The sequence below is a fragment of the Anolis sagrei genome, chromosome 3, assembly GCF_037176765.1.
Source record: "Anolis sagrei isolate rAnoSag1 chromosome 3, rAnoSag1.mat, whole genome shotgun sequence".
Classification (NCBI taxonomy): Eukaryota; Metazoa; Chordata; class Lepidosauria; order Squamata; family Dactyloidae; genus Anolis; species Anolis sagrei.
In genome coordinates, this window is record NC_090023.1 from 20,429,162 (window position 1) to 20,454,397 (window position 25,236).

The window sequence follows — 25,236 nt, forward strand, 5'->3', positions numbered from 1 at the left end:
CCTGCTGTAAGAAAGTCTTTAGAAACCACTTTTGGAAGCCTCTTCAGAATTTGGGACATATTCCAAACAAAATTCTCAAGACAAATACCATAGAAATATTATTTCTATGTATTAAACAAAATCTGGAGAATAAATAAAGAGGGACACTCAAATAAAAGGGGAATTCCTGACATGAAACAACCAGGGCCAACTAATGCCTTCCAACAAAGGATCCCCCAAGGGAGAAAACAGCTAATAAATGCTAATCAAGGTGGCTAATTGCAACATTCACACTTGCCTCAAGCAGACTAGAGTTCTTTCTCCCACCCTGGATATTCCACAGGTATATAAACCTCACTTGCCTAGTTTCCAATAGGCCTCACAACCTCTGAGGATGCCTGCCACAGATGTGGGCAAAATGTCAGGAGAGAATGCTTCTGGAACATGGCCACACAGCCTGGAAAACTCACAGCGATTCCAGCCATGAAAGCCTTTGACACATACAGAAATATTATTTTCTGCACAGGAAATTCTAATTGTTTGGAGATGTACTTTTTCATAAGAATTGAACAACATTTGTATTCAACAAGAAGCGGCTGTTACATTACTGCATAGATGGACCAGAAAAAGTGACCACTGTGTGTCAGGACTAATGAACAATGGAAGTAATGTTTATCAGGATCAATGCATAAATGGATTGATGTCCAGTGGGTTTGGATCACTCTTCCCTATGTCCCATTGTGCATCTTCTCCATTTGTTAACAAGGTATCTATATAGCTAATTATTTGTAAACTTATACAAGACACATTGTATCCAAATTCCAATCCATGTTTTCTGTGCAAATCACCAACATGTAATTTTTGCACAGAATAAATCCCCAATTACAGTATTTTTCCCAGTAGATAGTCTGTTCATCACATTAAAACAGTGGATGTGGCTCTTAATGAGACATGCCACATTATCACAGAATATCTATACCAACACCTCTGGAGAAATTAAACTGTTTTTAGCCAGTATTGCACCACCTGACATCCGACGGGAAGTAGCAGTCTGTAATGAAAGGACCAAGGCATTGACATCTCCAGCCCATCCTCTGTTTGGATATCATAGAATCATAGAATCCTTGAGTTGGAAGAGACCTCGTAGGCCATCCAATTCAACCAGCAAGCCAACAACTTAAATCAAGAAATAGCTTCCTAAGATCTACAGAGGTACTCACAGGAACACCTCAGCAAGCAAGAGTCCAAAGATGGCAGGCGAAAATCTGGAATTTCAATCAGTGGCTGATACCAGATGAGAAACTCCCTCTGTGACACACAGAATCATAGAACCATAGAATCAAAGAGTTGGAAGAGACCTCATGGGTCATCCAGTCCAACCCCCTGCCAAGAAGCAGGAATATTACATTCAAATCACTCCTGACAGATGGCCATCCAGCCTCTGTTTAAAAGCTTCCAAAGAAGGAGCCCCCACCACAACTCCGGGGCAGAGAGTTCCACTGCTGAACAGCTCTCACAGTCAGGAGGTTCTTCCTCATGTTCTCCTTTCTTGTAGTTTGAAGCCATTGTTCCGTGTCCTAGTCTCCAGGGAAGCAGAAAACAAGCTTGCTCCCTCCTCCCTGTGACTTCCTCTCCCATATTTATACATGGCTATCATATCTCCTCTCAGCCTTCTCTTCTTCAGGCTAAACATGCCCAGCTCCTTAAGCCGCTCCTCATAGGGCTTGTTCTCCAGACCCTTGATCATTTTAGTCGCCCTCCTCTGGACACATTCCAGCTTGTCAATATCTCCCTTGAATTGTGGTGCCCAGAATTGGACACAATATTCCAGGTGTGGTCTAACCAAAGTGGAATAGAGGGGTAGCATTACTTCCCAGAAGTAATGCTAACCCAGAAGAAGACCGTGTTACATGGAAGACGCTTAACAGACTGCACTCTGGCACCACAATATACAGAGCTAACCTTAAGAAATGGGGCCACAATATGGGGGCAGAGAAAAGCAAACCACAAACTACTTACTGCAATGCAGCCTGAGCTATGCTACATGCAGAATGGAGGACCTTCTCACAGCGACACCAGAGGCACTCCAAGTGGTCAGATTTTGGTCAAAAGACATTTAGCGTAATGCCAAGTTTTTAACTTTGTGTTTTTAAATACATTATAACTGTGCCCTCAATTTGCTTCTGACAAATTAAAACAAAAACAAAAACTGACCATAGCCCCAAAGTGCCACAGCCTGCTCAAAAAATAAAATAGCCTGTTCAAAACAAGATATAGTTTTTCTATGTATAAAAACCATTTTCTGCACAGCACATGCTGTTTCCTATACAGAAAAAAAAATCTGTATGAAACAACTATGTGCAAAGCTTGTACAGAATCAATCTCTACAACAGCACTTTAGGTCCTCCACTGCAAACTAAATCCTTCCCTGATCTACATATTTTTTTTGAAAATTATGTTACACAGCAATCTTTTATGACAAAGGCCAATAAAATTTGGACAGTTGTACATTCCCTAACTTTTGATTATGACATCTAAAATGAAGTTCCATGTCTTTTTTTTAATCAAAGCCAGTCAGTGAAGATGCCAAGCAGACAGCTGTTGCAATAGTGTGCCGTCACAGGCTTTTGAGGCTAAAGCAGGAATGGGCAAACTTTGCTGCATGTGTTTTGGACTTCAACTCCTATAATTCCTGGCCTCAGGCTCCCAGAAGGGCTGGCTACCAAATTTTAAAAAGTGACAAAATGTACCCATAAAACCAGAATCTAGAACAGGGGTCCTCAAACTAAGGCCCGAGGGCCGGATATGGCCCTCTAATGTCATTTACCCGGCCCTCGCTTAGGGTCAACCTAAGTCTGAAATGACTTGAAAGCACAACAACAACAACAACAACAACCTTATCTCATCAGCCAAAAACAGGCCCACACTTTCCATTGAAATACTAATAAGTTTATATTTGTTAAAATTGTTCTTCATTTTAATTACCTTACTGTTCTAAGTGTTTTTTGCACTACAAATAAGATATGTGCAGTGTGCATAGGAATTTATTCATTTTTTTTCCAAATTATAATCTGGCCTCCCAACAGTTTGAGGGATTGTGACCTGGCCCTCTGTTTAAAAAGTTTGAAGACCCCTGATCTAGAACTATAGCATAACCCCCATATGTGCCCTACACTGTTTAGCTGGTATTGCACCACCTGACATCCGCCGGGAAGTAGCAGCCAATAATGAAAGGACCAAGGCAGTGACATCTCTGGCCCATCCCCTGTTCGGGTATCAGCCAGCACGCCAACACCTTAAATCAAGAAATAGCTTTCTAAAATCTACAGAGATATTCGCAGGAACACCTCAGCAAGTGAAAGCCCAAAAGTGGCAGACAAAAACCCAGAACCTCAAGCCATGGCTGATACTGAATGAGAGACTCCCTCCTGGGCACACAGATGACTTAGAAGGCGCTGAACAGACTGCGCTTTGGCACCACAAGATGCAGAGCCAACCTTAAGAAATGGGGCCACAAAGTGGAGTCCACGACATGCGAGTGTGGAGAAGAGCAAACCACAGACCACCTACTACAATGCAACCTGAGGCCTGCCACATGTGCAATGGAGGACCTTCTTATCGCAACCCTGGAGGCACTCCAAGTGGTCAGCCACTGGTCAAAAGACATTTAGTATAATGCTAAGTTTTTTTAAACTTTGTGTTTTTTAAATACATTACAACTGGAACCCTTGGTTCATTTCTGTAATGATAAATAAATACCATCTCAATCACACATCCCACAGGATGATGCCATAAAAGTTCAAGAAGCATCAGCCGACTGTAGTTGAATAGTACAGGTAACATTTCATCAATCAACAAATTATCATTACCCAAAGTATTTTGTACTAGAAAAAAAACACCTTACCAGTTGGTGCTGTGTTGGAACAGGATATTGCTGTCTTGACAGGGTTTGATTTTGCAGCATTTTCTGGAGCATGATCTTTTGCTGCAAAGCTAAGGAAACGTTGGGTGGTCTTTGAAGAGGCTGGGTAGATTGTTGCTGCTGTTGTGTTGATTGTTGTTGCTGTGTCTGCGGCTGAACAGCTACTGAGTTAGGCTGCTGTTGTTGTTGCTGCTGCTGTGCATAGTGCAGAATCGAAGGCTTGTTTTGGGAGCCCAAAACAGAAGGCATTTGCTGGCTGGGTTGTTCTGAGTTGAACTGAAACAAAGGCTTGATGTTGTTCTGAGGCTCCTCCAGCGGCAACTGGCTGTTGCTGATATAACCTCTGCTGAGGTCCTGAGTCTTTCGTTGCATCATGGTGTTGACAGAGCTTCCCTGGGATAGGGCATTTGCCCGGTAGATGTAGTTATTCATTCCTTTGGGCAGATTCCCATTTGCAGGGACTCCCGAGTTCTGCGGGTTGAACTGCTGCTGATGAAAAGGAGGGTTGGCCATTTTTTCCTGGACAAATGATCCGGGAGGAAGCTCTGCAGGTGATAAAGTGGGCCAGGAGGAGGGTGGTTGACCCTGCTGGCATTGTTGGATCATGGCATGTTGCTGACGGTTGGCTGCTATTTGTTTCAACTGCTGGGCATGGGAGACTTCCTGCCAGCTGCCCATTGGTCGGTTGGGAATTGACGGTGCTTGAGATGGAGTGGTTTGTGTCTGAGGCACTGAAGGAATCGGAGATGAGCTGGACATAGCAGCAGTTGACATGGTGAAAGGTGGACCCGTAGAGGAAGGCCTCATTTGGGGAGACCCAGCTGAAGCCTGGTTCATGGTGGGTGAATATTCTTGCTTGATCACCATTTTATCCATCTGCAACGATGAAGATCTGGCAGGAGGAGTTCTCGGGATCTGCTGCCCAAGGTCAATGTTAAATGGCTCATCTTGCTTGATGGTGGCATTTATCATATTTTCGAGTTCAAGATCACTCATGGGTGGCACAGAAATATTTGTCAGCTCATTGAACAATTCTTGAAGTTCTGGGTCCATCAACTGTTCTCCCATGTCTTCTCCATATCTGTTAGGAAAAGGATGGCCCTGGGACACCTGATTATCTGAGTGTTTGCTGCAAGAGTAGGTCTCTCCTGGTTCTTTCTTTACCTCCTTTAGTGTCAAGTTAAACATCCCATTGGCATTTGAGTGGCTGTTGTTTGTTGGGCTGTTGACCTTCCTCTGAGAACCTTGGCCAACTGTCAAGGCTCCTAACACTGAGGGGTTCTGGCAATTATTACCACAGTGTCCATGTCCCGCAGAAAGGTTATTATCCCCAACGCGGACCCTCTTAATATCAAGGAAGGTGTTGTCAGCAATGCCATTTGATCTCTTATTGTTGGCTGGTGAGAGATTCACCACCAGCTTTCTCTTCAAAGAACCTTGGAGCTGGAAGAAACAGAAAGAAACTTTTAGATATTCAAAAATATCATTATAATAAATGGTCATTTGAATGTGGTGGCTATAACATTGGTGCTGAAATTACATGCCTGACAGATAAACAGACAAGCTAAATTACAAAGACATATATTAGAATCACATTTGGAAGTTTATGATATGAAGTTTCTTAAACTCAATATATTTCAGGCCTCAGCAGAATTCATTCTAGCCCTGCATAAAGGTTTATCCATGATGGATATTATAACAACCTCTTCTATCAATGGTTCACAACAAAGGGAAAGATTAAGTCATCTATAAGGGTCATGTATTGAACCGTCATCTTTCTACCTCCACCTCCTTTGACCACCTGGAAACCCAGACAAAGCTTCTACATGGATTCAAAGGAATCTTGTAGCATCTCAAGAAACTAACCAAGAGAATGAAGTTGATAGCATAAGCACAATCAGTCCATGTTTATTTCCTCAGATGCATAAAGAACTTGGATTGTGCTTTTCCTGCATGGCAGGGGGTGGGACTACATAGTGGCCTCTTCCAACTCCTATTATTCTAAGTGAAGACTGAGGAAGTAGACTTGGAGTACATCTGCACCACAGAATTTGTGCAGTATAACACCACTTCTATTTGGCAGAGAAGATTAAAGAAGGTTACAACCACAACAATTCCCATAGGTTGGTAAGTAACAACAACCCGCTTGACTATCGTCTGATAGTGTTTGCCCAGATGTGTCCCAGTTTTCACCTATGAAATGCTGGTGGATATGGAACAGTAAAGAGAATGGTGTAATTTGTGTTCTATAATAATGGGGTACTTTCTTCATTTCTTCTATAATATGTTCCATGTAACTTCGTGAAGTATATGTGACCCCCCCCCCAATGATTTTAAGTCCCCTTCTGCTAAAACAAAATACTCTGAGCATGAAGAAAGTCTCCAGGCAACAAAACTCACATCTCTGGCAGCACATTTTGCTTTTCTTAATGTTTACTTCATTAATTTGGTACTGATGGTGGTGAGAGGGGGAATCAATAGCTTTTCCGAATACTAAGAATGTGGAGCGAGTAAAAACAGATATCCAATTGACCACAGTTCCCAAACTGGTGATTACGAGACTTCTGTCTTTACTACTGTGCCTGTGATCCATACAAGCTTTAGGTTACACACAAGGTGATACAACTGTTTGCTGCAGAGAGAAAATTACATCGGAATGCTTGTAGTGTATATAAATGTTTGGTTTACGACACTCATTCCCTCTTTCTGTCCTTGTGATTGTCATTTTTCCAAATGCTACCACTTGGAGGTTAACTGGGATTTAGAATAATCCTCCTATTATCCTAAATATATGAAGCTATCTTACACAATATCAAGTCCTTTGGTTCATTTTGCTCAGCTGTGCCATGGCCAATTGCTGGAAGTTATCCAATGCAGGTATCTGCAGATTGCAGGTATACAGATCTTACCTATCCATATCTGACAAAATATAGGGTGTCCATAAAGTCTCTTTACCATTTAAATGGTCAGCTGGCCTCGCAGCGGGCCTCTCACCCAAAGGTAGGGCTGTTTCTGAGACTCCAAGTGGGGAGGGTTGCTCTCCCCAAGTCAATTCCTCCCAAATCCCTCCAGTATTTTCCATTGGTCATGGGGTTCTGTGTGGGAAGTTTGGCCCAATTCTGTTGTTGGTAGGGTTCAGAATGCTCTTTGATTGTAGTTAAACTATAAATCCCAGCAAATACAACTCCAAAATATCAAGGTCTATTTTCCCCAAACTCCTCCGGTCTTCACATTTTGGCATATTGAGTATTCGTGCCAGGTTTGGTCCAGATCCATCATTATTTGAGTCCACAGTAATCTCTGGATGTAGGTAAGCTACAACTCCAAAACTCAAGAGCAATGCCCACCAAACCCTTCCAGTATTTGCTGTTGGTCAGGGGAGTTGTGTGCTAAGTTTGGTTCAATTCCTGGTGGAGTTCAGGATGTTCTTTGATTGTAGGCTAACTATAAATCCCAGCAACTACAACTCCCAAATGACAAAATCAATCCCCCTTGACTCCACTTGTATTCAAATATGGCTGTATTGGGTATTTGTGCCAAATTTGGTCCAGTGAATGAAAATACATGCATATCAGAGATTTACATTATGATTCATAACAGTAGCAAAATTACAATTATGTAGTAGCAACAAAAATAATTTTCTGGTTGGGGATCACCACAACATGAGGAACTGTCTTAAGGGGTCACGGCATTAGGAAAGTTGAGCACCACTGTCCTAGATCAATGAGAAATATATTTCATCTAGCTCTTTGTTTTGATTATTCTGTGCAAACTGAGTGATTCTGGAAGTGTTCGTCTAAAAGAAGCAAGCCTTCAAACTGTAATCTTGGACAAAAAGGGTGATTTGTTTTAGAATAACTAAATTCAGTGAGCAACAGATGGTTTGCTAGAACTGAAATTGGGAAGGAGGATTCTTCCAAGAAGTGTGTGTATGTATGAGAGAGAGAGAGAGAGAGAGAGAGAGAGAAAGAGAGAGAGGAACATACACAATGAATCCACTGTGACAGTGGACAATTACTGATGAAAGAAATAATATATATTTCTACCGTTTTTCTACTTGCTGCCAAAATAATCTCTATTTACCACTTAATTACCAAAAAATGTAAAGAGGACGCTCTTCTAAATATCTGTGTAATTTTGATCCTTAATGATCCATGTTGGAATAATAAATAGAAACGAATTCTTTTGATAAATCAGATTAAATTAGAATAAGCAATGGGGGAAACGTTGTATGTTTGTTTTAGGGAGGGTTGGCCAGTTTAAATGGCAGACACAAAAGATTTGTCTACCTAATCTCTGCCACAAAGTACCATAGAAATGCCTCCCTGCAGTGTTGATTCCAGTCGCTGGCACGCAATAAGGGTATCGGTTAAGGCAAACGCTACAGCTGACGGGTTATAAAATGGGATGTGTGGTTCACTTTGTCCAAGAAGCAAAATAAGAACAGGGGAGAACAGTGCAGTTTTAAATAGGTCAAAACTGTTAATCACAACCGGGCATTCATTCCTCTGTGTGAAACAAATAGGCATGAAAGAGCAGCCTTCCCTGCCATCGGAGATGTGTCTTCTCCCCCGCCCCCATTTGTCCTAGAGAACTCTTTTTCCCCCCATTTCAGATCCCTTTCAACCATGAATAAATTAACAATCCCTCGCTGCTAAATCTACAGAAATTAATGTCAACATATATTACCAGGGGATGTGAAGCCGAGAGTAATGCAAAGCCGAGCAGGGGAGTAACGCAACCGCTTAAACTGATCCAATCCCAATAAGAGAAAGAAATATCAAAGGCATTATAAATGTTGACGGGATAATCAGGCATGTAAAAGAGGTCACCCAACACCATCCTACTAGGGCAAGCGATGCATTGTTTACCCGATTTAGAAGTCAGCTTAAAATATTAACACACACACAACCGTGCGCAGGAAGCGCCTAATCCTTCAAAAATGTGCCTGCTGCCATTCGATTTTGCCTTTTCGACATCCTGCATGGCAGATTTAAAGGAAGGGAGATTACCCGGCACAGCCTGCTGATTGTTTGCAATCCCAAGTTCCTGCACAGCCCATCCCACTGAACGGCTGGGGCTTTTCGGTGTGATTAGCAGATGTGCAGAATTCCCTACGTCTGCACACACGGCCCATATCCTACGAAGAGAGCTAAGCAATAGGGAAATCCCAACCCTAAAAGGCTTTCCAAACGTGTTCTGTAGCAGGCCTTGGGATACTTAAAAGTAACCAGTGGACCCACTGTCACCTGATTTTGAATTTTTTTCGAGTATGTCTACCCCGCCCTTCTCAACCCCCGAAGGGGGACTCAGGGCGGCTTACAAAAGGCACAATTCGATGCCAGCAATACACGTAGTAAGAGAAAATACATAGCAGCAACAATGACAAAACAATTAAAACAATCCAGTTATACAGTACAACTAATAAAAACCAATCTAGTGATCAACGTTCGCCAAGCTCAAAATCTGTAAGTTCATTCCGCATTGCCATAATCCTATCCAGTTCTGGTCGTCAGTGTTTTTTGTCTGTCTGCCAGGTTACCCAAAGGCCTGGTCCCATATCCATGTTTTTAGTTTCCTTCTAAAAGAGAGGAGGGATGTCGATGACCTAATTTCCCCGGGAAGCAATTCCACAGGCGAGGGGCCACCACCGAGAAGGCCCTGCTCCCCGTCCCCACCAACCTCACTTGTGATAGAGGTGGGGCCGAGAGCAGGGCCTCCCCAGAAGATCTTAAACTCTGAGGCAGGACGTAGAAGGAGATACGTTCGGACAGGTAAGCTGGGCCAGAGCAGTATAGGGTTTTGTATGTCAAAACCAGCACTTTGAATTGTGCTCGGACCTGGATCGGCAGCCAGTTGAGCTGACATAACAGAGGGGTGGTATGTTCCCTGTATGACGCTCCGGTGAGTAATCTGGCCGCCGCCCGTTGGACTAATTGAAGTTTCCGAACAGTCTTCAAAGGCAACCCCATGTAGAGTGCATTGCAGTAATCTATTCGGGATGTAACAAGAGCGTGGACCCCTGTGGTCAGGAAGTACAGCCGTCCCTCCTCATTTGCGGTTTTAACTTTTGCAAATTTGATTATTCCCTGTAGGAATCTTTATATCATCCAGTGTGACTCTAAAGTGAATTTCCTCTGGGCCTGCTGCAGGACATAAAAAGGCCGGGCTTAGCACAGCAGGTTAAAACACTAAAAATCCTGCCGATTGAAAGGCTGGCAGTGCAAGCCCAGGTTGAGGTGTGCACCCGCTGTCAGCCTCTGCATCTGCTCACCTAGCAGATCGAAAACAGAAATGTGAGTAGATAAATAGGTATTGCTTTAAGCACGGAGGTAATAAAGGTGCCCACAAGGACATGCCAGCAATTAGACCGCGAGGACATCTATGAATAACAAATAACTCCTTGGCATGGAAGATGGAGCAACAGCACCTCCCATGGCCAGAGCTGAGCACAGCCTCCAGATGCTGGAAATGAAAGGAATTGGGAAAAGCCTTTACTTCTGTTTATGTGTTGTCTGTCCTTGTTAAATGATGACATTGAATGTTTGCCGTATATGTGTTCTGTAATCCGCCCTGAGTCCCATCGGGGAGATAGAATGGAATATTGTGAATGGTTATTGTGTTAATTGCTTAATCTGTTATTGTGTTAATTGTTTTTAAATATCCTGTTGTTGTTAGCATTGAATTTTTGCTGCTATTGTTGTTAACCGCTGTGAGTCGCCTAAGGGCTGAGAACAGCGGTATACAAATAAAGTTAAGTAAGTAAGTAAATAAATAAATAAATAGAAATAAAGAATAATAATAATAATAATAATAATAATAATTTCTAGAGATAACACCTTTCTAGACATCCATAGGTCTTTTCAGTACGATTCTATATGGTCAGTTACCAGCAGAAGTCAGCCATAGAGCTAAGCTGGAGGACTTAGGATGCATCTATACTGTAGAATTAATGCACTTTCACATCACTTTACCAGCTATGGAATTCTGGGAGCTATAGTGGACTGGGCTGTAGAGCAGCTAGTTAGTAGCCAACTGCATTAAATCACTATTGACCAAGAGGTCATGAGTTTGAAGCCAGCCCAGGTCAGAGTAAGCTCCTAACCATTAATAGTCTAGCTTGTTTTCAACCTATCAGTCTGAAAGACAGTTGCATCTGTCAAGTAGGAAATTTAAGTACCGCTTTATGCGGGGAGGCTAATACAACTAATTTATGATGCCATAAAACTATAAAACCTTCCAGCAGCATGCAGAAGAATGAGGAAGTACTCCATCAAAGGACTCGGTATAACAAATGGACGGTAAAACGGCAGTCCCTCCTGTGGCCAGAATCGAACATACCCTCATGAAGCTGGAAAAGCTGGAATGTTAAATTGCCTCTGTGTCCGTGAATATATGTTGTATGTCTAAATGGCACTGAATGTTTGCCATGTATATGTGCATTGTAATCCACCCTGAGTCCCCTGCACGGTGAGAAGGGTGGAATATAAATACTGTAATTAAATGAATAGATAGTTTGACAAAGCAGTTTAACCTTTTGTTCACTGTTTTCAGCTGCTTTCATCTAATCTTCATTCTGTTAACCCAACAGGAAGAAGAAAAGAAAGGGCATAATATTGCTCTTCCCAATAGGCTCAGGCAAAAGCAATCTGCTGAAGCTTCTCTTTGCTAATCCGTTCCTCCTGCTATATAACTTTTGTCACTCCCACACTGATTGGCCACATATGTCCCAATTTTCATCTATGGAATATCGGAAAGTATATAGAAGGAGCCCAGTAGCATCTCTGAGAGTAACGGTGATGAAGCTATTTCTAGGTTCCATGGACACAATCCCTTAATTAACAGAAAGATGTTAACTGTGTCCATGAAAGCTTATGCTTTCCAAACTGCTTTTGCTGTTTCAACTACTGCAGGCACAGAGAGTGGGTGGGGGAGAGTTAACATGATTTCTCATTAATTGGTGTCTTTCCATTCCCAGAATAGAAAAGTAAAGGCTTCATATTCCTCTGCTATTAAATGCAAAAGAACCCCCCTATTAGTTACTATGGAAGCCAGCAAGTAATTAAGGTTATCTTTGCCAAGAGTGGCCAAAGGTAGATCTTAGACCAAAGGAAATGAATAAATATTTCTGCAACAGTTTCTTGGAGCTGTTGAAAAAAAAATAGTGAATGTCCTGAAGGAGACTGCATTATAGTCAACACTCTATGTTTGCTGGGGTTAAGGGCCCAGACCCTCAGGAAAGTGGGGCAAAGGAGAATTAAAAAAATTGTATTTTTTTAACCTGAGATAACATCTCACTAGGAATCTCTAGATCAGCGTTTCTCAACCTGCAGGTTGAGACCTGGGGGGGGGGGGGAGGGTATCAGAGGGGTCGCCAAAGACCATCTGTTGGTCATCAGGGAACTGTGTGGGAAGTTTGACCCAATTCGATTGTTGGTGAAGATCAGAATGCTCTTTGATTGTAAGTGAACTATAAATCCTAGCAACTACAATTCCCAAATGACAGTATCAGTCCCCCTCAACACCACCAGTATTCCAATTTTGGCATATTGAATTTTTGTGTCAAATTTGGTCCAGTGAGTGAAAATACATCCTGCTTATCAGATATTTATGTTACAATTCATAACAGTAGCAAAATTACAAGTAGCAAGTTACGAAGTAGCAATGAAAATAATTTTATGGTTGCGTGTCACCACAACATGAGGAACTGTATTAAGGGGTCGCAGCATTAGGAAGGTTGAGAACTACTGCTCTAGATCTTCCAGCCCCACTCTATAGTCAACTTAGTTGTCTATGGAGTGGTACTGGAAGATCTAGAGATTTCTAATCATATTAACCAAATCACAAGTGTGGAGGCATGACTGTATTTCAAATGGTTGGTTGCATGCAGGGTCCTGCTTTGGAATTTTTTTTCCTCTTCCTAAATTTTCCCCCCTGCATATAAGAAATTCACAGTTTTGAAGAAACTCAGGAGAAACTAATTAACATCTATAAAGGACTTACTTTTGATGGGAACCCAGCCATAATATAGAGAGGTGGCAACTGCACTGATGGGCCAATCTCCCACTGTTGTTGAACCATGATATCTCGCCCCCCCCCCCCCACCCAAAAATATATTGTATTTTAATTAATTTTTCCAAGACTTTTTTGAACTTTTGCTATTTATATACCGCTCCTCTCATGCAAAAATGCCATGAATTCATTCTGGATTTTATCTGTAGACGACAACCTCTTCAGCTCCAGGTGGCATATCTGGTGGCAAGAGATGATAGTTCTTGCAGTCCAACATCTTGAGGACCACAAGTTGTCCACCCCGTTTCCAAAACTGCAATAGTAACTTTTGAGGATAGATCAAAAGATTCAGAAATAGTAATCTCAAATTACAGTCTCAACTTAATTGATTTCAGTCTGGTTCCAGCTTCCTAAGTTCTGTAAGAACCAATAATTGATTCTCCTCCATCTCCTCTCCTTCTAGATAGTGTCTCTGATCTCCTTTAATTCCTTCCTTGTCCCAGGTGTTTTTGATTCCTGTCTGGTCTTGTTAATAGATTTGTTAACTGGAGTAGATAATTAATTCTGGTGTGGCTTCCTTGCAGAACTACTTTAAACTGTCAGCAATGTGAGCAGTAGAAGTTACACTGGAAGCAAAATCTGATGTAGCGATGCATGATCGACAGGGAATTTTGGGAGTTGTAGTCCAAGAAATAAGTTCCCCACATTCTGGATGTAAAATAATGAGTCAAACAGTGATTTAAAAGATCTGTTGAAATAAGATGATGACAAATACAAAGCAAAATCAAGTCAAGCAAAATATAACCAATTCCACCACGGAGGTGTTATCAGAAAAAAGACAATGCAAAATTGTACTCTATTGGTCCTCTACAAAAGAAAAAATCCAAAGGTTCCAAGTTGAGGGGGAAAACCAACAAAATGGCCCTCATCTATCCCTTCCACTATTTTCTTTATTCATCTAGCTTTGAGATCAGAGGCCCTTAGGGGTTAATAACCTAGAATATAGAAAAATAAGTTTGTAAATACTCTGATCACTAACCAAATCTTTAGGATGCATCTACATAGCAGAAGGTTTTTGCAAACAAGTTTTGAGTGGAGTATTTCAGGACTCTATAAAACAATATGGTTAATAGTAGTAGTAGTAGTAGTAGTAGTAAATGTGAAAGTAAGGGTTTCCCCTTGACATTAAGTTTAGTAAGTCCGACTCTGGGGGGTGGTGCTCAATTCCATTTCTAAGTTGACGAGCCAGCTTTGTCCATAGACACCTCCTAGGTCATGCGACCGGCATGACTGCATGGAGCACCGTTACCTTCCTGTCGGAGTGGTACCTATTGATCTACTCACATTTTGCATGTTTTGAACTGCTAGATCGGCAGAAGCTGGGCCTAACAGCGGGAGCTCACCTCGCTCCCCGGATTTGAACTATCGACCTTTCGGTCAGCAAGTTCGGCAGCTCAGCGGTTTAACCCACTGTACCACCAGGAGGCTCCTTAGTAGTAGTGGAAGAACAAAAAGTGGATAGAACACACCTGAAGTTTGCTCACTTTAATTGCCCAATGCTAGGGAATCCCGGCAGTTGTATTTTAAAAGGCTTTAACCTTTCCTGTCAAAGAGTGCAGGTGCCTCAGCAAGCTACAAATCCCAGGATTGCAATTGCATTATAGAATGCCAACCTTTCTCTGTAAAACCTTTAGAACAGCCTTATTGTTAATTCAAGATTGCTTTGAGAGATGGCTTGGACACTACTGCTTTTTATCATTTGACAAATGTTGGACGGCGAAGGAATAAATCCTTTAAGGATTTAGCATTGAGGAATTACAAAGAATCTGGATTAGTAGTATATAACTATCTCCTTCCCCATGTTTCAGAGGAATTCGTAATACAATCTGGCAGACTGCAAGCCATGATCTTATAAAACAAAGTGACTGAAAATGACAAGGACGCTGTAAAAAAAACCACACTATATTGTAGGCTTGAAAAGACAGATTTTGTTTCTTTCCATGAAGCTGGCAGGTTTGTCCCTTCGTGGCATAACACCATCTAGAAACAAAAAGTGCAGCTATTTATCAGCTTTCAGTTTTTGCTTTCCACCCCCATAAATAACATTTTGTTCTAAAATACAGACAGCACTACATATTCATAGATTCCTTATCCAATGGGTTCAACCAATGAGTGCTTGAAAATATTTTGAAAAAAATCCAAAAAGCCAACCTCGAGTGTGCCATTTTATATAAGGGATACCATTACATAATGGGACTTGTGAAGCCTTGGTTTTAAGTATCCATGGGATGCAGGGTAGTCCTGGAATAAAACCCGAGAAGATACCTATAGTCCACTGTAACATATAAAAGTTTCATATAAAAGCTTCCTCTATCATCTCCATATGGAAGTGTACGAGGTAATTGGATTTCACTGGACATTTGCATCTTGAAACTGCAGAGCACTGAGTTGAGCCAAAACAAGCCCAATGGATGGAGCTAAGATTGGGATTTCCATGAACTGGGGGAGGAGACTGATAAGATTTTGCCTTACTTTTTTTTTAACTTTGGAAAAGGTTTGAGAATTTTGGGTTGTTGTAGGTTTTTTCGTGCTATATGGCCATGATCTAGAGGCATTCTCTCCTGATGTTTCGCCTGCATCTATGGCAAGCATCCTCAGAGGTAGTGCTTGCCATAGATGCAGGCAAAACATCAGGAGAGAATGCCTCTAGACCATGGCCATATAGCCTGAAAAAATCTACAACAACTCAGTGATTCCAGCCATGAAAGCCTTCGACAATACGTTCGAGAATTTTTTTTTTTTAAAAAAATAGAAAATACCTTATAATCCTCTGGAAGATTCTGGGAGTTGTAGTCCCCAATACCAGCATGTCCAAGCTCTTGATTGACATGGAGTTTGATAATTTCCCAGTAAAGACAGAAGGGGTGGATGGGTTTGGGTAGGTGAAAATTCAATGGCCTTTGGGGGTTGAAAAGGGATGAAATCTAGTGTTTAATATTCAAACAGCACTTAAACTTGAGTTCTGAAGATGTAATGCTTTTAAATGATGTAGTTTTTGCTATTATCTTTTAGCACAACTCTATTATTTACACCCCACTTTCTGATAATAACCTAGTTTGGATTTCAAAACTAATTTGAATCAAAATGCATCTTAGGTGACAGAAACTGCCTTCACAAGTTACCTCCCAGACCACTCCAGAGCTCATTCATATACAGCAATGGTTCCCAATCTGTTTTTGACCAAAGACCACTTTGACCAGGGACTACTTTGACTAGGGATCACTCTTCAACATTAGTACCAAAACGATTACAAATCAATTTTTGGTCAACTTTAGATTCAGTTTGGTTATTTGGGGGCACTGATTCAGAAAATTGCATTGGATAGACTATATCAGATCTAGTTTTTGATGCAGAACATATGCCATCCAATAGTTGCCATCTGCTTGCCCACAGAAAACCATATTTAATAATCTAGAGCTGATGTGGCAGTAGTAATCTTTCATGGGTAGTCATTCTCTCCCCTCCTGACATCCCCGTTGACTTGGCACTATAAGACGGTTTTGCGAGACCAGTTGCTCTTGTTGCCTTGTGGTTTTGAGGCAATGATGTAGTAATGGTGAGGCCGTGGACCACATTTTCATTCTTGCAGGCCACTGGTGGTCTATGGACCACATGTTGGGAACCACTGGTATACAGAAACCTTCTGTTGTAATGTTTTGTGTACAAATAAGTTGAGTTCTAAATATTTTATAGTTCAGAAGAAGCCTATTTCCAGACATAGCCAAGTTTTGTCCCCATATTTACTAAGACATAATTTTCATGATATACAGTTTAGGCTGCCTGGATTTGGGGAACTGGAATATGGCTATCCTACAAAAGCAATTTCAGTGAAACATCTTATTGTATTATGTCCACAATTTACACCAATTGATTACAAATTATCCCTTCTGGTACTGACTTAACTATTGTTTCCTATAATCTGTTTTAATTTGCAATTCCTTTCTCTATCAAAAGAAAGTTGTCGGGAATAATATAAAAGGGTGAGGGACATTAGCCTGGAATAACTATATGTGTGTGTGCGTGCGTATACAAACATATATAAGCCTTTGCTTATATACATTATATAATGTATAACGCTAACTTTAGATCAACTTTCAGGATTTTATTAAATCACACATTTGGGGCCTGTTTTAAATATACACAGAAAAATACACAAATCAGAATGGAGGCCTGGTGGGCAGACCACGATGGGAACCCAGGATGGGCCAAAAGGCACGGGTTCAAAAATAACTTTTTAAATAGCAAAATATTCAGTGTGGTCCTGCTATTAAAATGTCTTTAGAAGTGTGATTACTTAGATATTAAAAGTTCACTTTTTAATAAAAACTATGGAACTGGAGGTCTGCAGAGTTCTTGACTTAGATGTTTTAATGTTGTGAAAGTTTATCTTGGAAGGGAAAAGGCTAACACCCAATGAAAGCTACAGCTGTGTTGAGGAGGAACAAGGACTGAAGATGGAGGGAAACCAGAAATGATTTGCAGAAGGAACTATAGCTGTGTTACATTGGTTTTGGTGGAAAAAACAAATGAGGAATATCTGCAAGGTGGGCCTCTTTTTATACCTTCTTCTTATGATTTAAGATATTTTCCGTGTATCAGAATGACATACTCTCTTTTCTGTTCTCATCTTGATTTATGTTGCCTAAGTCAATCTTCATGCTTTTCGTTGTAATTTGAGTGAGAAAATTTCTGAGTGATGGCATTGATTAAAATTTGTTTTGCACCTGATTTCATTCAATGTAAATGAATGTCCATTTATTCAATGTGGGCTGCAGTGGCGCAGTGGGTTAAACCCTTGTTCAGCTGAAGTGCTGACCTGAAGGTTGGCTTAATTGCTTGTCTAAAGGTTGGTAGTTTGAATCCACAAGATGGGGTGAGGTCCTGTCTGTCAGCTCCAACTTGTGCCAACCTAGCAGTTTGAAAACATGCAAATGTGAAAAAAGATGGGAAAGCCTTTACCTTTGTTTATGTATTGTCTGTCCTTGTTAACTGTATAACGGCACTGAATGTTTGCCGTATATGTGTTCTGATAATGGCACTGAATGTTTGCCGTATATGTGTTCTGTCATTTGCCCTGAGTCCACTTGGGGAAATAAAGTGGAATATAAATAAAGTATATTATTATTATTATTATTATTATTATTATTATTATTATTATTATTATCTAACTGAATTATTTCATTTCACATATGCAAATTATTAGTTTTGAATTAAACATGAGGTTGAACTGCTCTGTCTCTATTCTCCCTATGGATGGATGCATCTACACTCTTGAACCAATGCAGTTTGAGACATTAACTGGCATGGCTCAATGCTATACATCTGCACTCTTTGGTAGAGAAGGCCAAAGACCGTGCAAAACTACAAATCCCAGGATTCTATGGTATTATTAGGAGCCCCTGGTGACACAGTGGGTTAAACCCCTGTGCCGGCAGGACTGAAGACCTACAGGTTACAGGTTTGAATCTGGGGAGAGCGCGGATGAGCTCCCTCTTTTAGCTCCAGCTCTCCATGCAGGGACATGAGAGAAGCCTCCCACAAGGATGGTAAAACTTCAAAACATCCAGGTATCCCTGCAATGTCCTTGCAGATGGCCAATTCTCTCACACCAGAAGCTACTTGCAGTTTCTCAAGTCGCTCCTGACATAACCAAAAAAGAGAGAAAAGAATGGTATTATTGAGCCATAGCAGTTAAAGTGGTATCAAACTGCATTCATTCAAGAGTGTAAATGCACCCTATGTTGTTTCTTTCTCGGGATCGAGATTTTAACTTAAACAAGTAATGCTCTTTTCTTCAATAACTTCCCAAAAGGAATACAACAAATAGTTTTCAGAAATGATTGCTGGTACGTAATAAAGTCTTTCTTGCAGGACGTTAAGACTACTAGACCCAAACATTCTTTTTGTTGGATTCTTTTATTGAATGCTGCGGGTTGGTAGTTGGGGGTTGTTGGTTTTTTACTTTGGGCCTGTACAAATTGTTCAGAACATGGAAAATGAGAGTTGCTATGGTTACCTATGTAAAAAAGCTTGGCAAAGAACAGGGACCCTTTTCAGGTAGGATTTCTCCCGTCTTGATTGCAAATGAACTAGGTTTTGAACAACTTGGAAGCGTCTTAAATTTTTTAAAAAGGTTTCAGTGCAAGTTGAGAAAAGCTATCCTTCAGGGAATTATTTTACCAATATCTTTATCCGCCAATACGCCCTGTCTTTTGTGTACACACACTGCTTTAAACCAGGCTTACTTTTTCTAATTCAGTGTGGAACTGCATTATATGAATTTACACTAGGCATGGGCAAACTTGGGCCCTCCAGGTGTTTTGGACTTCAACTCCCAGAATTCCTAAAAACCTCAGGCCCTTTACGTTTCCCCCTCAGCTGCTTAAGCATTTTGCAACACAGACATTCAGTTTTACTAGCAAACCAGACTTTATAAAAGATCCAGACACGTAACATACAAACATAACACATAACATAGCATACAAACACATAATATAAATCATAACAACAAAATGTATGGGGATGCAACAGATTTCCTGAAAACCTTTCATTTATATTTTTTTTTATAAATATCTGATTTGTAAGATAATAAAATACATTTCCAAGATTTTTGTCATTTCTCCTTATGTTTGCTTGACACACTTACACGCTCCATCTGAGGCTGGATCTACACTGCTATATAATCAGGGCCAGCTAACACCTCCCAACAAAGGATTCCTTCAGGCAGGAAGCAGCCAGGCTTTGAAGCTGAAAGGCTATTCGATACTAATCAAGCTGGCCAGCTGCAACATTCACGCTTGCCTCCAACAGACAAAAGTTCCTTTCTCCCACCTTGGAGATTATTCCACAGATATATGTATAAACCCCACTTGCCTAGTTTCCAGCAGATCTCACAACCTCTGAGGATGCCTACCATAGATGTGGGCAAAACATCAGGACAGAATGCTTTTGGAACATTCTCACAGCAACCCAATCCAGAATCTGTTCCCAGATTACCTGCTTTGAACTGGATTTTATGAGTCTGCACTACCATATAATCCAGTTCAAAGCAAACAATCTGGGATCAGCAACTGGATTATTTGACAGTATAGAAGGGGCCTGACACAAGAATGTGTCATGACACACAGTTTGGAAAGCTCTGCAGTGGGGGATCATTTCTTTAATGAAGTTTGACACCACTTTAACAGCCATGGCTCAATGCAATTAAATCATGGAAGATGTAGTTTCGCAAGGTCTTCAGATTTCTCTGCCAAAGAATGGAGATTCCACCTGAACATGTGAAAGAACTTTCTAACTGTGAGAGCTATTCAGCAGTGGAACTCTCTGCCCTGGAGTGTGGTGGGGGCTCCTTCCTTGGAGGCTTTTAAACAGAGGCTGGATGGCCATCTGTTGGGAGTGCTTTGAATGTGATTTTCCTGCTTCTTGGCAGGGGGTTGGACTGGATGGTCCACAAGGTCTCTTCGAACTCTATGATTCTATGGATACTGGTGTGTGACCAAACTACAACTCCATAGCATTGAGCCGCAGCAGACTGCATTCATTGATGCACCCTACATTCTGCATGCAAGGCTGACCATTTCTCGTCTTGCAATGAGAATATTGAAAAATAAATGCACCACACAACCTACAGTGCACAGTGTTACAGCCCACAAAGAATTAATGGATTGATTTCACTAGATGGATAGCTCATATCCTTGAAAATAACTTTCTGTCTGAAGAGAACAGGGCCCACTAAAATTCTAGCAACAAAGCAACCCAATTTGCTTTCGCCTCCGAATTTGTGGGTTTTGCTGCCCACCCCAAAGCTTATCTTCATTGGCAAGAACATTGCTTAGAAACGCTTGGTGAGCCTGATTATTTACCGGAATGTGGGCAAACTTGGGAAAGAGAGGGGGCAAACTTTAAAAGGAATTATTGATGGAAATTTGGCACATCTGGTAGACATTTGTAGGCATTTTCTGGCCTATAAACACAGGAATATGATTATACAAGGAAACAGCTGCCTGCCTGTCCCAGCTATATAAATACCTGTTCCTTTTGGCCAATGGCTACAGGCTGTATCAAGTTAAGGTTTCTGCGTCCTACATTTTGGATTTTATGTTACTAATTTCATTTATAGGCAACAACCCTTTCAGCTTGCAAAAAGCAATGCTAATATGTTGCATTTTATTTGTGTAAGTGGGACATTTCCACACTAAATTACTTCATTTGTCCAGTTAATCATGTTGTCTCCACATTCTAAACTCAAATATTTCGGATTTTTAAAGTGATTTAAATAATAATATTAAGCAAAACTGCGACTGTCTCAAATCAATGCATGTAGTACTGAAAATTAGCCAACTTTTTCCTACACATTTGGTAGAAATTGCTGCAATCACTTCTCCCTATTCCTAGTAGTAAAAATACTATAAAAGCAAAGTAGGTAAGTCACAATCTGCTGCCCTTTTATGACTTCAGAAATCAGCTGCCTGAAGTACCTAATAGTAGGGCTGGACCTGGCTAGCAAAGCCCTTTACACCTGATATCAAATGCTATAACCCACAATAAGGAACAAAACAGTGGTGTAAGGTACTGGCATGAGCCCCAACAGAACTGCATTTGTGCTCCATCTCAGGTTCTCTGACATATGGCCAAAAGTGTCCACTTTCTGCCGTTTGAGAAGAATAAACATTGAGGTGCTAATCCCTCTTGGTGGGTCAGGGCATTTGTAAACCACATCTGTTAAAACACAAGCAGCCCCAAATCACAAGCTGCCTATTTGGAGTCCAATCACAGCACTAACTACTAGTTTCAAGGCTTTGAATTCTTCATAAAACGAATCCACAAAGACAAACATGGGCTCCACCTAGACTGCAATATAATGCAGTTTGAAACTGCATTACATGACAAGGTAGATGGTTTTAGAAAATGGAAGCCTCCATAACCTTTTGGAGATTTGATGATCTTTGGAATCATAGAATCATTGAGTTGGAAGAGACCTCGTGGGCCATCCAGTCCAACCACTGCCAAGAAGCAGGAAACTCGCATTGTTATCAACATCGACAGATGGCCATCCAGCCTCTGTTTCAAAGCTTCCAAAGAAGGAGACTCCACCACACTCCAGGGCAGAGAGTTCCACTGCTGAACAGCTCTCACAGTTAGGAAGTTCTTCCTCATGTTCAGGTGGAATCTCCTTTCCTGTAGTTTGAAGCCACTGTTGCGTGTCCTAGTCTCCAGGGCGGCAGTAAACAAGCTTGCTCCCTCCTCCCTATGACTTCCTCTCTCATATTTATACATGACCATCATGTCTCCTTTCAGCCTTCTCTTCTCCAGGCCAAACATGCCCAGCGATTTAAGCTGCTCCTCATAGGGGTTGTACTCCAGACCCTTGATCATTTGAGTTGCCCTCCTTTGGACCTGTTCCAGCTTGTCAACATGTCCAATTGTGTTGCCTAGAACTGGACACATGTGATTCCAGATGTGGTCTGACCAAGGCAGAATGGAGGGGTAGCATGACTTCCCTGGACCTAGGAATGATAGAATTTATGCCCAATTCTATCGTTGGTGGGGTTCAGTATGCTCTTTGTAGGTTAACTATAAATCCCAGCAACTACAACTACCAAATGACAAAATCAATCCCCCCACAACTCCACCAGTATTCAAATTTGGACGTATCAGGTATTTGTTACAAATTTGGTCCAGTGAATGAAAATACATCCTGCATATCAGATATTTACATTATGATTAATAATAGTAGCAAAATTACAGTTATGAAATAGCAATGCAAATAATTTTATGCTTGGGGGTCACCACAACGTCAGGAACTGTATTAAGAGGTGATGGCATTAGGAAGGTTGAGAAACACTGAGCTAGAGCTTCTTTGAAGATACACAGCTATTCATGTATGGAGGGGGAAAACCCTCTTCTGTCAATAGGAACATTAGGAAGGTTGAGAACCATTGATCTATAAACAATGATATAGTCCCAACTGAATTGTTCTGTGTGAATAATCTGAAGGTATAAACTGATCTGTTATAAGAAAAAGAAAATGAACTCTTCTAAGGGAATTCCTTAATGTCCTACAGCCCAAGTATTCCCAATGTTTAACAAACAAAAAAGTTATCTGGGCAGACTGAGTCAACAAGGCATCAATAAGGCAATCTGCCATTCCCTGGTGGATTCAGAAAGAAGACAAATGAAAATACAGAATCGACTCTAAATAAGCGGTGGCGGAGGGAATTAGCAATACTACTTTCAAACATTAATTTGGGCTTTTATTAAAATACAAAGCACCCTCCCATATCTGAAAGGAGGCATTTTCTGCACTTGCTTTCACTCCAACCGCAGCTTTAATACGGCACAGCAGGGTGTGTTAGCTCTTTCTTTCTAAATTTGGTCCATTATCAAAGAGTTCAATGGAGTTTGCCAATAAGCCTTTATTTAGCCATGCTGAAAAAGTGCTGACAAATGAGATTCTTCCTGTAGCAGTAAAACAAGGCGAAACTAAAAATACCTAATTGCAAAAACACACAGAGGGCCGTTGGGAAAAGGACATGTCTGGGAAGATTTAAGCAGGCAAATTCTAATGGGAAAATGAAGGAAAATGACCACTGTCTTTATAATCCTCATCTTCAGCCTCACCGTCACACCAATGGCAATGATATGAGGCTGCAAGGAGAAAGCAGAGATCTGAAAATCAATTAAATAATTGGCATGGAGTGCTGTCAATAAGTTAGCAAAAATAGCTCCCAATATGTGAGCATGTTAATTTACAGGAGGAATCTCTGGATCCAAAGCATCAGGGAATATCTATTCTAGAAACACAGATTTATGCCAGTTGAAGTACCACAGGTTTTCCCCAAAGAATTCTGGTAATTGTAGTTTGGAGAAAGTGCTGAGAAATTTCTGCGAGAGTTCCCTTGCCTTATTGCACTTCTGGGCATTTCCCTTGACTTATTACAGGGATCCCTTGATTTATTGCACTTCTGGGCATTTCTGACAGGACTCTGAAACTTTACAATGCTATGTACCCTTAATCGAAAGACTACCTTGATATATAGAGCAGATATGGAGTAGTAGTTGAGTACTGGACTCCAACTCTGGAGACTGGTGTTCAAGTCTCTGCTTGGCCATGGACACCCGTTGGATGACTTTGGACAAGTCTTATAGCCTAAGGAGAAAGCAATAGCAATCTCCCTCTGAACAAATCTTGCTGAGAGAAACCCAAGATAGGTTCACCAAAAGGCACAAATGTCTTGAAGGCACATAAAAGCACACCATGGAAGTGATTGTACTGTTTTGGCCATGAAAGATTTAAGGCTCAGAAACATCTCAGGTTACAGTCGGCCCTTCACAGGAGAATCTGATTATGGTAATATGGTCTGTCTATGGAAGTCCTGGCCCTCTAGCACAACATAGTACCATACTAGAGGACCTAGAGCAGCATTTCTCAACCTGGGGGTTGGGACCACTGGGGAGGTCACGAGGGGGTTTCAGAGGGGTCACCAAAGACCATCAGAAAACACATATTTCTGGTGGTCTTAGGAACCCCTTTGCAGAAAAGGCTGAAGATCTCTCCATGTGTCATTCTCTTCTTTTTGGAAACAGACGGTGAATCCTCCCACCAAAAGCCTTCCTCCTGCTGCGATTGGCCAGCCTTTCAGCCAAGGGAGGGCTGTTTCTGAGACTTCAAGCAGTGAGAGGAGAGCAGGCATACTCAGCACATGGCAGTGTGGTATGCATGTACGGGTGAGGGAGAGCACATGAGGCCGGAGGAAGGTTCTCATCCCTTCAAGGCAGAGGAAAAAGCATCCTTTGATTGTAGATAAACTATAAATCCCGGCAACTATAACTCCAAAATGGCAAAATCAACCCCCCCCCCCAACCCCACCAGTATTCCAATTTGGATGTATTTGTGCCAAATTTGGTCCAGTGAATGAAAATACATCCTGCATATCAGATATTTACATTCCGATTCATAACAGTAGCAAAATTACATTTAGAATGTAGCAATGAAAATAATGGTATGGTTGGGGGTCACCACAACATGAGGACCTGTATTAAGTGGTCGCAGCATTAGGAAGATTGAAAAGCACTGACCTAGAGATTCCCAGAGAGAACTGCTCTCAGGTAAAAATAAAATGGGTTTCTGGGGTGTTTTTCCCCCCACTTTTGTGGTGATATGCCAACTGCATTTGTAGAAGAAATGGAAGATCCTGGGAACAAAACCTGAGACACAGAAAGAGCTCCCTGAAGCTCTTTTGAAAGCTTGTAAGGGTGCACCT

General features: G+C 41.3%; 1 protein-coding gene across 1 annotated transcript in view; it reads right to left on the reverse strand.

Annotated features, from left to right (window-relative positions):
- The window catches only part of MAML2 (mastermind like transcriptional coactivator 2), a 205,907-nt gene that overhangs the window by 61,788 nt on the left and 118,883 nt on the right, over positions 1–25,236 (reverse strand). The window contains exon 2 of the mRNA XM_060771085.2: positions 3,884–5,344. Within this exon, the coding sequence (XP_060627068.2) occupies positions 3,884–5,344 (1,461 nt within the window). The remainder of the gene's footprint in view (positions 1–3,883; positions 5,345–25,236) is intronic.